Here is a 15,258-nt window from a genome sequence, read left to right on the forward strand (position 1 = left end):
ATTCCACAGGAAATTGCAGTGGTCTCTGAATTTTTTCCATAGCTGTAAATGTGAGAATTATGCTATTAGTCACTCATATGATACTTGTCATTTTAACCATCAAAAAAGCTGCAGTTTATGGTAAATGTAGTAAAATACCAACTAGAGATAACTCAGTGAACTGGACCTGATACACACCACCTTTTTTGACACACCTCACCTTTTCTGCAAGAACAAATAAAAAACTACTACAAGAGGTGAAAATTACTACAGTTCTGATCTTGTTGAAGCTTAAGAGACATCACTGGCAGCTCAGAGAAGAGAGAATGTTAGGATGATGTCACTTGGTTCCACACAAAGAAACATGCTATAATTAAAAGCTACAGAAACAGAATTTGTAGAAAAATCTTAATCAGCAATGAAAAAAAGACCTTGTCCATGACTGGAGGCAAATAACCTAGTTCAGCAATTTAACAGCGAAATTGTAATTGTGCTTCTCAGTCGGAGTTCTTTAGATGAAACACATCACTTGTTATGTCTAGAGCATCTTCTGTGGATTCCAGATTATTTTTCTTGCACTATTTACCTCTCTCTGCATTTAACATCCAAGTGTTTGTAACAACCTACCGTGTTAAAAGACACTTTCAATATGCTTTCTATCAGATTATTGTACAACATCTCAAGAATTTAGTGGTTCACCCCAAAGTCCTTAAATTTTCTTATGTGGTACAACCTCATTGCATTCCTATTTTCAAAACTACTCACAAACAAACATACTATCATTAAAACTAAGGAATATACATGGGTGCCCATATACGTAAAATATAATTACAAAGGGTTTGACCAGTGTTTACTGCACATGGTCATTTCTATTGCTATGTTAATATTTTTGCACATGTTTAACCCTTACAGACTTAGAACTATTTTTTGGCAACTTCCAAATCAATTTTTCTCCACATGTAATATTTCTTATGTGATTAATCACCATTTTATCCATAATATTACCCTCTGCATTTAGATGATGCCACTTGCATCAGGTATCTTCCTATATTAAATTTACCGATCATTATATTGCAAACATACTAACAAAGATTGACTTTTTCAGCAAAACCTAACATAAAAATCAACATTTACACTCACTGTCAATTGTCAAATTACATACTTTTTACTGGTGTAATAATGTTGCCGAAGATATCAATGTTTCCACGTTCACTACGGAACCTCTGAACATCTAAATAGGTCTAATCTGATGATGATGAAAAGCTGAGAATCTGTATTTTATCTGAATTATTTCATTGTGTTGATAAGCTTAGTGATTCAAACTTCATGAAACATTTTAGATCAGTAGATACCTTTGGTCATTGATGGCTGTTTGGATCTTGGAGGAAACACTGAATTTCATCTCTTATAAGAAACTAACCATCATATTGATGGTGTTTTTCATATGAAGACCCTTAAGGACACACTGGAAGGGTAGGACTTCACCTCTGTATATGTTAAGAGATGTTAGAAGACATTTTATTGAACTGTTTTTTAACTGATTGTTTTCTTCCTCTGACTACAGGATACGCGGGAGTATGAGGTATCCATTTAGAGGGAAAAAGTCCGGGTGAGAGTTAAAAAAAAAAAAAAAAAAAAACACAGAAAGATTTAAATTCTATTGGAAGACAAATTCCTTAATATTACAAGGCCTCACTCCCCTTTTACCCTTTATTTATTTATTTATTTATTTTACATTATCTTTCTGTGTTTTCATGACATTGTGAAAGTGCTTTATTTTGATTCGTTGCACTTATATTATGGTCTGCCAATCGTGGATCCTTCTTTCTGTTTCATTAGGACTGGTGCCTTATGATGAGTATGAAATTGACAAAGAAAAAATGTGAAACAACATGTGAGGCATTAGAACAGGAGAAGAAAATAGGGTAAAGGGAACTACATGTATTTATTAAGTTCAACTACTATGAGGCCAAAACATACAAAAACTTGGCAATACGTTATTTGTAACAATCAAAAGTTACGGTCATGAGCATACAGTACAAACTCGCACACATGCACACACTGAATGTTTTCTTTTAATGTGGCTCATGTTATATATTATATAAAACCTGAAGAACAGCGTCATTTCCATCTTTAGAAAAAGTTTGAGACCAGCCATCTTTTTCTCTCTTCTTCACTTTGTCTTTTTCTGTGTAAAACACACACATACACACAAACTGAATGTAAATACGTGACTTAATATTGATTGAGGTTGATATATATACTTGATTACACATATATATAAGCCTCATATATACACTTATACTTGGTGGAGGGAGGTTATATATTTTCATTATCAGTATAATGAAAATTCAGTGCCAAAATATAATGTTAAATAATTTAATGTCCCTAAGTGTTTCATCTGTTGTTGCAATAGTGTTTACAAAAGGCAGTGTTTCTTTTATTCTTTGCTGTTTCTGGAGTGCATCATCACCCAATGTCACATGACATATAAGAAAAGGTGAGGACATGAATGTCATTATGCTTAGAGCATGCACTGATTGTAAATTATATTGCTTCTGCTCAATCTTGCCATTATCATTATAGTTACTGACAGTTATCATTGTTATCAGATTTGATGTTGTATGCACTATGTTGATGAAAAATTACGAACTTGGCTGCTTGCTGTGATGCATTATGTATTTATTTACAACTGATTGTTTGAGCAGTGAATTTAGTCTCATTCACTGTGTCAAATTAAGGATCTTGAGACTGTTGCTTTGTAGACTTAATTCTTCTCTTATCATCAGTAGCATTTCTTTGCTTCATATATGAATACACTCTTTTGAAGGCAGTAAATTATTTGCTGAACTGGAAATAAAGTCTCTGTTGAATGGTGTAAAATGTGACCTCTCATTTTTTACAAAGGACAGCAACACCTACATTTGTTCACAGACAAAACACATAAAAGGAGTGATATTTTGCATTTTTTTTAAAATGGAATTATGCATTTTAAAACATTTCCCTGTGGTCTACATAAACTGTAAATGCTATGCTTGGGTCTGAATTCTTCATTAATTCAACTCCACAGGCCCATCTTCAACCTATTTCTGAGTTATGACACCAGAAAGGTCATTTTGAGCTCTGGCACTTTAAATGCAAATGAGCCACTTCATGCCCCACCCCCTCCAGGTTGTTGGCTGTACTGCTCTGTCCCGTTCAACCAACTACTGACCCTTTTAGGTAATCGGCTCGAAGTTTGGACATATTTTCAGTATGGACTACAACCACTGCTGCTGACAAATAATTATGTTGTACTCGGAGAAATGTTCATCAGAAGTCTTGACCTTATATGTGCAAATGTTGTGACATAACTAGTTATAGATGTAACAAATTAAGAAGGAATTAAAACGAGTTGTAGAAATCCACCTGATTTTTTGCCAAAATTAATATAAAGATAGCTTTGCAGCACCTGGAGGGTTCAACTTCAAACTATTTGAACTATTAAGGTCCAAATACACAAATAAATGTACCAAAGACTAATAAAAGTGGGTTTAGCAAAATATGACCCCTTTAAAGATTATTGCATCAGTCTTAATTTAATTGATGATCATTAATTTGATATTTACTGTACATGTTGGCTCTGATTAACACGGATCTGATGTTCTGTTTCTTAAACTTAACATCAGGACCAAAGAACTGTTTTTATTGAGTCACCAGCTATCAGAGGATGATATTCATTCATTCATTCATTCATTCATTCATCATTTTCCTAATTAACCCATAAGGACCCTGTGTGACATTTGTGGCAGTTCCCAAATGAATTTTTCTCTGTATTTAACCATCCTTAAGTGGTTTATTACCATTTATTATAATATTATCTTCTGTATTTTGTGTGAAAATCTGGTATTTTCCAACATTTAATTTACTAATCATGAAGATATTCATAAAAGCTCAGAGTAAAGTTGAGGATTAATGTATCAAAAATAGAGAAAACTGAAGAAAAAGTGACTTTTTTCAGCACAAGCCATCATTAACTGAACATAAACCCAGTGTGTCCATCCACTGTCATTGATCCAACTCCATGGGTTTTACTGGTGAATCAGTGTTGTAGAAGATGACGGTGTTTCCACGTTCACTACAGAGCCTCTGAATGTCCAAATGAGTCATATCTGATAGCAATGAAAAGATGACAACTGCATTTTATACAAATTATTTACATGAATTGATAGGATTAGTGGGTCAACAGGTATTAAACAATTTAGATCAGTAGATGGTTTTGGTCACCAGTGGCTGTTTGGGTCTTTATGGGTTAAAACAGAAGAATAATGTTCTCTGGAAGTGTTCGGAAATGTTAACATCAACATACTTAAAGGTCTAAACAACCTAAAATGTGGACAAAGATGTGCCAATATTAAAATGATGTAAAAGATGCAACAAGACAAGAAGTCAAAGAGCTAAAAAGGTTAAATGATATTAAAAATAAAATGTATTTATCATAGAGGATGCAACAAAAAGAGAACCAGAAACAGCAGTAGAGATTATAAAAATATACATATATACTAATTCATCATGCATTTTGTAAATATCATTTTGTGTCTGAAGCTGAGAATTTTGGAAACATCGGACTGGTAAGAAGTACAGTTGTAGTTCATAAATGAACAATCAAATGCACAAATGTCACAGAGGCTGACCTGACCATTTCTCAAAGTAAACCACGCTTATCATTAAGCTAAGCTATGGTTCGATATATAAGATTATTTTTATATTGTAAAAATCTCAGCAAACTCTTGATCAAATACTTACCATGAAGACAACTTAAGACTTAAGACCCACTTTTATTCTCTGGCTTTTAACTTTGCGTGAGTTGTATGGTCCTCTGTGTCTTTTTATCTATCTATCTATCTATCTATCTATCTATCTATCTATCTATCTATCTATCTATCTATCTATATATATATATATATATACTTACTTTTAACTATTGACTTTTTTGTTTCATTTATAGCATTGTAGTTTTATGTGCTTATTTATTGTTTTTAGTGTATTTCTTTTAATTGTTTTATTGTTTTTATGATGTGCAGCACTTTGGAAACATTCTTGTTGTTTAAATGTGCAATATAAATAAAGTGGATTGGATTGGATGAAGACAACAAGACATGCATTTCACCTAACACTGCACAAAATAGAATAGAATAGAATAGAATAGAATAGAATAGAATAGAATAGAATAGAATAGAATAGAATAGAATAGAATAGATCTTGATTGTCACTGTCAGAGGAACAATGAAAATCAGTTTAGCAGTTCAGTTCAATTTATCAGCAAAACACTTAGTGCAAAAGGGACTGTATAAGAAAATTTAAAAATAAATAAATAAAATAAAATAAAAAAGAGAGTATTAAGAAAAAGTAGGACTGGGCTTCAGAATCAAATATTAACTAATTAACAAAATTAACCTATGCAAAGAATTTTATAATAATGACATTTTTATATTACATTAAACTGATACTGTATAATCATTATACAGTGACAGTTTAATGCAACATAAAAATGTCATTATTATAAAATTCTTTGCATGCACCATGATGCATGCTTTGAGGTGTATTACCATCTATAGTCCAAAGGGTAGCAGTAAAGTGCATATGTAGCGCTTATTGACCGTAGAAGAAGCCGCAGAAGAAGAGACTGTAGTTTCATTTGTGACTGACCTATTTAACCTAGCTTGTCTTATTAGCATCGGAAAATTATCTTCATGGCCAGCAATGGGCTTGGCCGTTCTTACGTAAGGAGTTTATGTTTTCTGATGCTGAGTTTTTAATTTTCTTCCCCGAGGAACGACAGGACACAGAAGAACGTCGTGGACTTTATGCGTAGTTGAACAGAGGAGCTACTGTTAGCCACTTTGATTTAGCTGCTATTAAGATGAGCTGTCAGACGGTAGCTAGCTCCGCTGTAATTTCAGTCGTCTGATTTGCTCTGCCACTTTTAACTGATAAACTTGTATACATTTTCCTATCTTAGCTTAGGTACGATCATTCATTCAGCTCCTTTGGATGTTAAGTGTGGTAAGTGCAATATATTATAAATTAATTTAATATTATCAGATATTAGCCAGATGTTAGACTTCGGTGCTATCTCTCTCAAGCTAACTGTGTTTTTAGCCTGGGTGGTGCAGTTGGGTTTTTTTTTATTTGCCAATATTTCGGATACTCATAACGTCTTCAGGTTTATATCACTGTAGGATGACCATAATCTGGTAATTTGATAACTTTAAGTCATACTGTTGAGCGATAATTTAGTTAATAGATAAGAGCTGATCTTAAAATACTTCCTGTATGCATGTATGGATGGGGTTATATATTAAACAGTCACACCTTAAACGTAGTGGCCTTAAACACGTTGTGGTATTCTCTTACTTGCTTTGCAGTTAAGATGTAATATGGACATGTCTTCTGTGCAATTTTACATTGAACCCGAGGAAGGTGTGGTGGAAAAATATTATTTTTGTTAATAAGGATTAACGTCAATGCAGTGCCGATTCTGTAACCATAACCATATTCTTTGTATATCAACATTTATTGTTACATTCTAGAACCATAAATCTTGATTTTATATGTGTGTATGTGTATATATATATATATATATATATATATATATATATATATATATATGTATGTATATATGTGTGTGTGTGTATGTGTGTGTGTATGTATGTATGTATGTATGTATATATATGTATATGTAGATAGATAGTGGGTGGGGGCTTTATTTGCTTCTGAGCTTCAGTAGAAAGAACCTCAATCTTTAAAAAAAATAAAAAAAGGAAAATCTCACAGGTATACCAGTTTAATTTAGAATGCCTATATACTGTACAAGCTAGTATTGTGGATGTAGTCGATAAAAGGGCTGTACAGTATGATGATGACGTATAGTTACCACACAATGAGACATATGCTCACTAGGTACACTTGTATTATAAACGGGCTGATGTTCACTCGTGACGACAAGGTGTGTTTTTTTTATGTGTTTGTCTGCTTTACAGTCAGGAAGTGACTCTTCAGCTCCATGTCTGCTGAGGCTTCGGTTGGCAGTCATGCTGCCGGCTCTATTCAGTCTGCCTGTCAAAGCACAGAGGAGCACAGAAGTCGGGGTCTGCTGGGGAGCAAGTACGTCAAATTAAATGTGGGCGGCTCACTACATTATACAACTGTCCAGACTTTGAGCAAGGAAGAGAGTCTGTTGCGGAGCATATGCAATGGAGGCACTGAGGTCACTATAGACTCTGAGGGTGAGTGTCTAAGTGATGAGTACTAACCTTCCTGCTGAAACTGCATTGTTATTGTTTAGATGGCAGTTGTGTGGACTTTTATCTATTGCACGTATAATATTAAATAAAATTGATTGTAGTGATGAATCATTCCATTATGCTTCACTCTTATATCTTACTGTGTATTTCTTTCAGTCATTCATCATATTTTCCCGTCACAGGTTGGGTAGTTCTGGATAGGTGTGGTCGACATTTTGGACTGGTTTTAAACTTTCTGCGTGATGGCTCAGTACCACTTCCTGAGGACCAAAGAGAACTGGATGAGGTTTTGAAGGAGGCCCAGTACTATCGTGTCCAGGGACTTGTACAGCATTGCCTCGGTGCCATGCAGGTAAATATTTTTCATATTGTTGTCATAAAACTTTGCAACAGAATAAACATGTTATTTAAAATGAATGTTATTTAAGTTGAAATATTGTTTTAGTTATTATTGTCTTAATAACATCTGTGGATTTAATCAGATACTTAATTTTTTTGACAATACAGTATAAGTGATACATTGTTAATGTAGTAAAAGAAAATTGTTTTAATATTGGTTTTCTGTTCACCTTCAGAAACAAAAAGATGTCTTTGAAAGCGTGTGCCGCATCCCGATGATCACCTCAGCCAAAGAAGAACAGAGGATGATTGCCACTTGTAGAAAGGTAAACAGACTTTCATTCAAATAAATCAACCCCTGTCGTACTGTATGTGCAGAATGTTGTGCAGAGAAGGCAGCTTCAGCATGTTGCTGATTCTGAGAGGTTTCCCAACTATGCATGTTCGTTGGAAAATCATGTCAAAGTTTGCAGAACAGGATATTTCGACCTGTGGAAACATTTTTACTCACCTAATGTAACTCTTCAGTGCTAATAATTTTTTTTCAATCAAAGGATTACAAATTACCACCATTTACCTCGCTAATTTTTCTACTTTTTTTCCTTATCTCTAAAGCCTGTTGTGAAGCTCCAGAACAACAGAGGAAACAATAAGTACTCTTACACCAGGTAAACAAAAAAGTTGACATGTTGTGCATGTGTCCTACCAAGAGTATGAAAAACTATTTAACAAGCTACACCAAACCGTTCACTCGGTGGGTGATAATTTTTTTTTTTTTTGTCTCTGTCCAGCAACTCGGATGATAACCTCCTGAAGAACATTGAGCTTTTTGACAAACTTGTCCTTCGGTTTAATGGCCGCGTCCTGTTTGTGAAAGATGTGCTTGGGGACGAAATTTGCTGTTGGTCTTTCTACGGCGAGGGCCGCAAGATTGCTGAAGTATGCTGCACTTCCATTGTCTACGCCACAGAGAAGAAGCAAACCAAAGTAAGTATGACAACATGTGGAGTCACTCCTCAAAGATTCCCTCCAGTCACTTTATAAAATGTCTTAAATATACTCTGAGTAATAATAATATAATATTAATAATAATCTAATAATACACAACCCCATCTAAGAAATGGTGGGAACAATGTGGAAATTCCAAATTTAGAAAATGCAATGATATTAAAATAAATTTGAACTGTATTTCATTTTAGACAGTATGAACACAGCATTTTTCAATTTATTTATGGTTAGATTCATTTTATTTGGAAATGCGCAACCTTTCTTCACATTCATGCTGCAGCATATCCAAGAAAAAGTCAGAATGGCACAATGTAGAACTAATGATGAGACAAAATCAAATAACAATGTGAATTCAAAAGGGTGATTTAAACAGGTGATTATAATTCTGACTTTGGTATATTTACAAATGAACTGAAGTCAACCAGACAAAACATGAAATGTTATTAATACTGTCAACAATTAAACTTAAAATACATTTTAATATTACTGCATTATTTTTAATGGGCATTTGCAGTGCTTTTGCAACTATTTATTATTTGGGGTTGTAATTTTGCCTAGAAAAGTTGGACTGTTGAGCAAAATATGTTTTCTCCTTTCCTACAAGTCCAATTTCAGTGTCAGCAGTGATGGGTTTGTCAGGTTTTTTTTTTTTTATCAGTGCACTTAAAATAACCATTCATCATTGGCACCATAATCACCAATGGCACAAAAATATTTATTATGATACATGTCTCGCTGTAATTACACTCCTAAAACTTTTATATGAAGTGTCCAGGGTCAAACACCACAGTGAAACTTAAGGTCACTGATGTTTCTCAGCAAAATGTGACTTACACTTGGTTACTTTGATACAGCAAAACAACTTAATCTGAAACTCTGTGTTTTCAGGTTGAGTTTCCAGAGGCTCGAATCTTTGAAGAAACCCTCAATATCCTCATTTATGAAAACAGCAGATCTGGAGGCATCCACCTTTTAGATTCAAGAGGCTCTGGATCATCACTGGGAACTGGCCAGTCAGAGGAGGAGGGTGCTGTGGGCGGAGACAGGCGAGTAAGACGGATCCACGTGAGGAGGCATATAATGCATGATGAAAGAGGGCACGGTCAACAAACTGTGTACAAAGACTAAAGATGTGAAGGTGTAAAGCATGGGAGAGTGACGTCATGTATGTTTTGTTTTTGTTTTGTTTTGTTTTGTTCTGGGGTTTTTTGGGTGCTTGCAGAATGAGATGGTCCATCATAGCAATAGATTGGTAGTTATTTCATTACATGTCTTTAGATTTCACTGCACACATGGAGTTGGATGACTGATTTATAAATAAGATGAAAAATTGCTTCTGTTTACATGAAAATGAATGATGTACATTATTTAAATAGGAACTGTGTAAAATTACTTGGGACATGGAACTGGCATAAATATTTTGCAGATGTTATGAAAGTTACTGAAAGGGCTTCAAAGCTCAACTTCCAGCCAACAGATTGGATTAACCTCAGAGATCATGGCCCGCTACTGTGTGTGTGTTAATAATATGCACTGGAAGCCTTCTGTGTTTGACTTGATCAGGTTGTGAAACATCTGTTGCCTTTTTTAAGTTGGACTAAGATGCTGCCCGACTGTGATGAACAGAGGAAGGTATTTGAGTTTAGCTTAACACTGGAATAAAACAGAGTAGCCATTTTTAGTGACGCTGACAACAGATGACATTGTTGAACAGCTGCTTTCTGTATTTAAATTATTACTGCTGATGCTTCAAGATGTTTTTTTTTTTTTTTTTTTTTTTTTTTTTTTTTATCAAATTAATTTATGAACCTAATTTATTGTTTGGTATTTAACTTTTGTATTGTATGCAATCTTTGTGTTAACATGCGAGTTGTCATTTTTGACTGGAGATGATGCACTCAACCATTTTGCAATTTGCTCATGTAAATGACTAAATCGTGAATTTCTATTTTTACTTTGTTTCAAACGGTACCGTGACCTTTCTACCATCTTGTTGAAACTGCTTATTACTCTGAGCCATGATCTTTAATTTTTCACTTTATGTCTTAAACAATCCACTGAAATCTTTTCAAAACAATTGGCCATACTGTGATGATAAAGGCAAATAATAATGAATGGTGTTTTTATTTCCCTCAGGGCAATTTTGGGAGTTTTCTTGATCATATTCACTGGTGTTCTGTGCACACCAAAACACTGAATACTGATAAAAAGAAACAATGAATGAGAGCAATATGTTTCTCTGACACCCTTTATAAAATCACCTTTGGAACACCGTTAAATATTGCACTAATGTCACTTCCGTCCTGTTGTGGTCATGGGAAAATTCTTAATAAAATACTTGTGAAACTTGGCTTCTGTCTGACTTTTTTTCATTTTCTGAAGTAAAAGGGAAAAATAACTACACGTTACATAAGCAAATGGTGATAAAATTACAGCGCCATTTTTAGTGAAAAGTAGGTCAAAAAAAAACTTGTCAAATGAGTACAAAACTGGCACTTGTCGGGGCAGTTTACGTGTATGCGTCGTGACGTCACTTCCGGGTGCGTACCAGGGTTGATTCCGTCCCCGCCAAACAGAAATAATACGATAAAATGAAGGTGTCCGAGAAAGAGTCGCAGACAATCCGTAAATTTGTGCGCCGTCAGCTCCGCGATGAGCCAGACCTCAGGTACAGTTATTGGAACATCTAATTTGTCAGCAATAGTTGAAAATTAGCCCAGGTCTAAGAGCTTTAGTTAGCAAAGTACCAATGTGTTTTGATAAGACTTAGTAGTGGCTAACTTACCATGTTCTGCTGTTCACTGTCAACAAATTAAATAATTTGCATGTAGATCATTTGAATAAGTTACTAGTGTTGACCTGGTAGATAGTAACAGGGACTTTGTAAAAATAATTTAGCAATCCTACCAGATTTTAGTTCGGTCAAACCTTTCAGAGTTAGTCATGTTGGTGACAGTTTTCAGACCACACCTGCTGGTCAGAAAATGTCATTGTTTAATGTTAGTAAACCACAACACTGCCACAATATTTTTAATTTAACTGTGGCCTATTTGCCTTTGCCCCCTCTTATGGGTCTGCTTCAGAATATATAGGGTACCTTTTGTATCCCTTTAACCCTTTCATGCATAGTGGTCACTACAGTGGACAGCTATTCAAAGCTGTCCTCTTATATATTCATGGATTTTGTTGTTTTAGTTCCATATCAGCCAACACAGTGGACACTTATGCACCATCCCATACACTGTAATTCATACCATTACTGTAACTTTGTTGTTCTTGATAAACCTGATCTACAGTAACATATTTAAGTGTAAATCAATTGCTGGTTGTTATTAGACTGTATTTAGCAATTGTTTTTTTTGTTTTTTTGCATATTATCTCCGTGAAGTGAGTAATAACTAGTATTAGTGTATGTTAAAATGTGACAAAACATCAGATTAGCTGCATTAAAAATGTTTTTATTTCATAGTTTTCACACAGATTATCACTTTCTGATATTGAGTTTTAAATGCATGTTTCTTTGCTTCAGAAATTAAAAACATGGTGTCCAGCTGAGTGGACATTTTTGTAACTCCATAAAAAATAGGTTCATTAAAAATTTTACAATTACATTGTTTGTTTTTTCATGCCTAAAGAGGAATAAAAACATTCAGGAAAAAAAAAAAAAAAAAACTAAGGTTCTCATAATTCATGCATCAAAGGGTTAAATAAGTGAATACACATCCTGACCATAAAAAGTGTTCACTTGGATTTAAATGAGCTTTCTATTGGATAGTTGATTGATACAGTTTGGCTGGTAGAAAGTTATTTAACTGGTGCAGCAAGTAGCTTCTCATTTCATAAACAACATTTAATTTGCATGAAAGCATAAAGACTGGAGAATGCTGGCCTGGGATTCATCAGTGTTGTAGGGAGCCCAAGACCTCATTTTCACACATGGATTAGTCTCCACAGAGTCCAGACCTGAACCCCATTGAGACTCTTTGGGATTTGCAGGAGAAAACTTTAAATAGCGGTCCATTTCTCCCGTCATCAATACAAGATCTTGGCCAAATAATAAGGCAGCTCTGGGTGCAAATAAATGTTATGACTTTATTGTGACATTGCATAAGCATTGTGTGGCATAAATGATGCAACAGCAAATGTGTCCTGTAATCAAAGCTGAAGACGATCCAACATAATATTGTGGGTATTTTTTTACCCTATGTATTTATTTATTTATTTATTTATTCATTTATTTATTTATTTATTTATTTATTTAGGTCAGGCAGTGTATAAGTCTCACATGTCCCCAGAATGTATGTTAAGTGTCACCACCAAATGTCTCACACATCCCTCATACCTGTCTTCTCCTGTCTTTCTGCCTCAGTCAAAACAACCCATTTCAGTGTCTGTTACTTAAATCCAAATGACTGCTGCCTATGTCCCTTTCTTTCAAAACTGACTCTTGTAGCTTGGTGCCTCAGCCATGGAACACATATAAGTTTTGTTTAGGAATGCATTGTTTACCAGATTCTCAGTCAATCAAGATATTTAAAACGACAGCTGATGTCGATACAAATGTTATTTTTGTTTGTTTCCTTTGAAATCTTCATATATAACAACTTTAAAGTCTTTCAGCCCTTGATTGCATTATCATGAAAGAACAAATTCACTTGCACAAAATTATGTAAAGATATTTGATATAACGCATTAGAGACTGAGATAAATATCAGTCACTGCCATCGAAGAAGTTTTATCTTGAATGCCAATACCAACATTACCAATTTCAGCGAATATGATCCGATACCAGTGTTTGGCCAATGCATCCCTAGTTTTGGTAGGCCTTGTGGGTGCTGTCGGACTTACTGGACAAGGTGATTGCATAGTGGTGGCATATAGGGATGTAACGATTACCAGAATAACAATAACCGTGGTAAAATTGCAGACGGTTAGTATTACCGTTTAAATTCTAATTATCATGATAACCATGTTTGATTACCGCACTTTTAGGGGAAAAAAAAAAACATGTAAAGCTATGCTTTTATGTAAAATATTTGAGTATAGTTTTAATTTATTACAGTTTAATTTTATATACCTAATATTTTGAACCAATATATAATTTGGAACAATAATAATTTTAAAGTCTTTGAAAAGGTTCGTTAAGCATCTTTATGTTATTTATGCAATAAATTATATACATTTTTCAAATCGGATTTTATATATTTTTTTTGTGGTTTCTAGGCTTTTATGTTTTTTATATTAGGTTAAAGTGAAAAACATAATAGGCAGATGGTATAAATGAAGTTGTGCTGAAAAAAAGATACCAAACATGGTATAGTAAACATTTGTTTATATGGTATATAAAGGCAAAATCAAAAGTACTGAAAAATGGCCAAAATATGCTCAGATCACTAAGGGTTTATATTTGAATGTTTCTGCCAACAGAAAGTACATTGTGCCAATTATTTTGTTTTATTTTATTTTCAAAATACAACTTGGTTAAATTATTTCAGTGTGTGTATAAGTACTTTTTGAACATTTTGAGCACAATTTAAACAATAGCGCGATAATAATGATAACCGTGATAATTTTGGTCACAATAACCATGATATGAAATTTTCATATCATTACATCCCTAGTGGCATAACAAAAATACAAATTTCTGATTTGTGTTTCAAGGCCTCTTAATTGAGTATTTTGATCTAGTAACTGTGTTTATGTATCTTCTAGAATTGTTTTATATATTATATCAATTTTATATTATACCGGAAGAATGCATTAAAATATAATATGTGCTTCAAAGGGTTTAACTTTAACCAATGCCTACTCTTCCTTCAGCAGACAAACAAGGACAGGGACAAATTAGAGTGATCTGCTAGAAGTGCTAGATGTCAGCTTAATCTATCATAGATATTGTACAAGCCTTTGAATAAATTAATTTTTAATGGTATTACGTATTAGTGACGAGAATGCACCCCAACCAGTGTTGCATCTCTTCATCTGAGAAATAAACTTGGAAAATATTTGTTTTCATAAACAGTTGTGAAATTGAATTTGGAATCTAGAAATCCCAATGATGGAAAACGTTTTAATTGACATTTAAATACCCACTCAAAATCATTACAACCAGACTAACCAAATTTCCTCCTTTTCCTTTCCTCCTCTCTGCATAGAGTTTTTACCCAATCATGTACTGCAAATTATTTAACACTGGTTTCCTTCTTATATCTCATTCCAGTACACTGACCATAGGAATTTTGAAACGCCGGTATTTGGAATATGTGGGACACGAATCATTAAGTTTCAGAGGCCAAACATTTCATGAAACGGGTGGTTGAGGAGGAGCTGGTCAAAATGCAGGTATTTGAATTACCTCCTCCTGTCATGTTTATGTGAGACTTTTTGTTTGGAGGTCATTTAGTGCAGTAGTCCATAATGTGATGTCTTCTTCTGTTAGGACAATGACTGTAATGGAAGTGATTCAGAGGTCAAGGTACCTCAAAATAAAAGGAAAAGAGAAGAGGAAAGTGATGGTGTAGTGACTGAGAGTGAAGATGAATCCAGAGCAAAAAAATCCCGCCCGAGTGTCAAATTCATCATCAGGTGAGTTCTGAATGAATAGTTTTTTTGTTCTGTATTTAGATATATTTAGTTAAAATATGTT

General features: G+C 34.1%; 2 protein-coding genes across 3 annotated transcripts in view; both read left to right on the forward strand.

Moving 5' to 3' along the window:
- Positions 1 to 15,258, forward strand: part of sez6l2 (seizure related 6 homolog (mouse)-like 2) — a 49,278-nt gene that overhangs the window by 20,815 nt on the left and 13,205 nt on the right. The window contains exon 19 of one of the 2 annotated variants that reach the window (XM_030141063.1): positions 1,544 to 2,857. The exons of the other annotated variant lie outside the window; for it this stretch is intronic. Coding sequence (XP_029996923.1) covers positions 1,544 to 1,573 — 30 coding nt within the window. The 3' untranslated portion in view covers positions 1,574 to 2,857. Of the gene's footprint in view, positions 1 to 1,543; positions 2,858 to 15,258 lie in introns of those variants that run through there. 2 annotated transcript variants of the gene reach the window in all.
- On the forward strand, positions 5,629 to 10,963 carry LOC115424007 (BTB/POZ domain-containing adapter for CUL3-mediated RhoA degradation protein 1-like). Its single transcript, XM_030141071.1, has 7 exons — positions 5,629 to 6,024; positions 7,002 to 7,247; positions 7,448 to 7,617; positions 7,841 to 7,930; positions 8,220 to 8,272; positions 8,396 to 8,591; positions 9,501 to 10,963. The coding sequence occupies exons 2-7, from the start codon at positions 7,025 to 7,027 to the stop codon at positions 9,738 to 9,740; spliced, it is 972 nt and encodes a 323-aa protein (XP_029996931.1). The 5' UTR covers positions 5,629 to 6,024; positions 7,002 to 7,024; the 3' UTR covers positions 9,741 to 10,963.

This window comes from Sphaeramia orbicularis, chromosome 8 (genome assembly GCF_902148855.1).
Source record: "Sphaeramia orbicularis chromosome 8, fSphaOr1.1, whole genome shotgun sequence".
NCBI lineage: Eukaryota > Metazoa > Chordata > Actinopteri > Kurtiformes > Apogonidae > Sphaeramia > Sphaeramia orbicularis.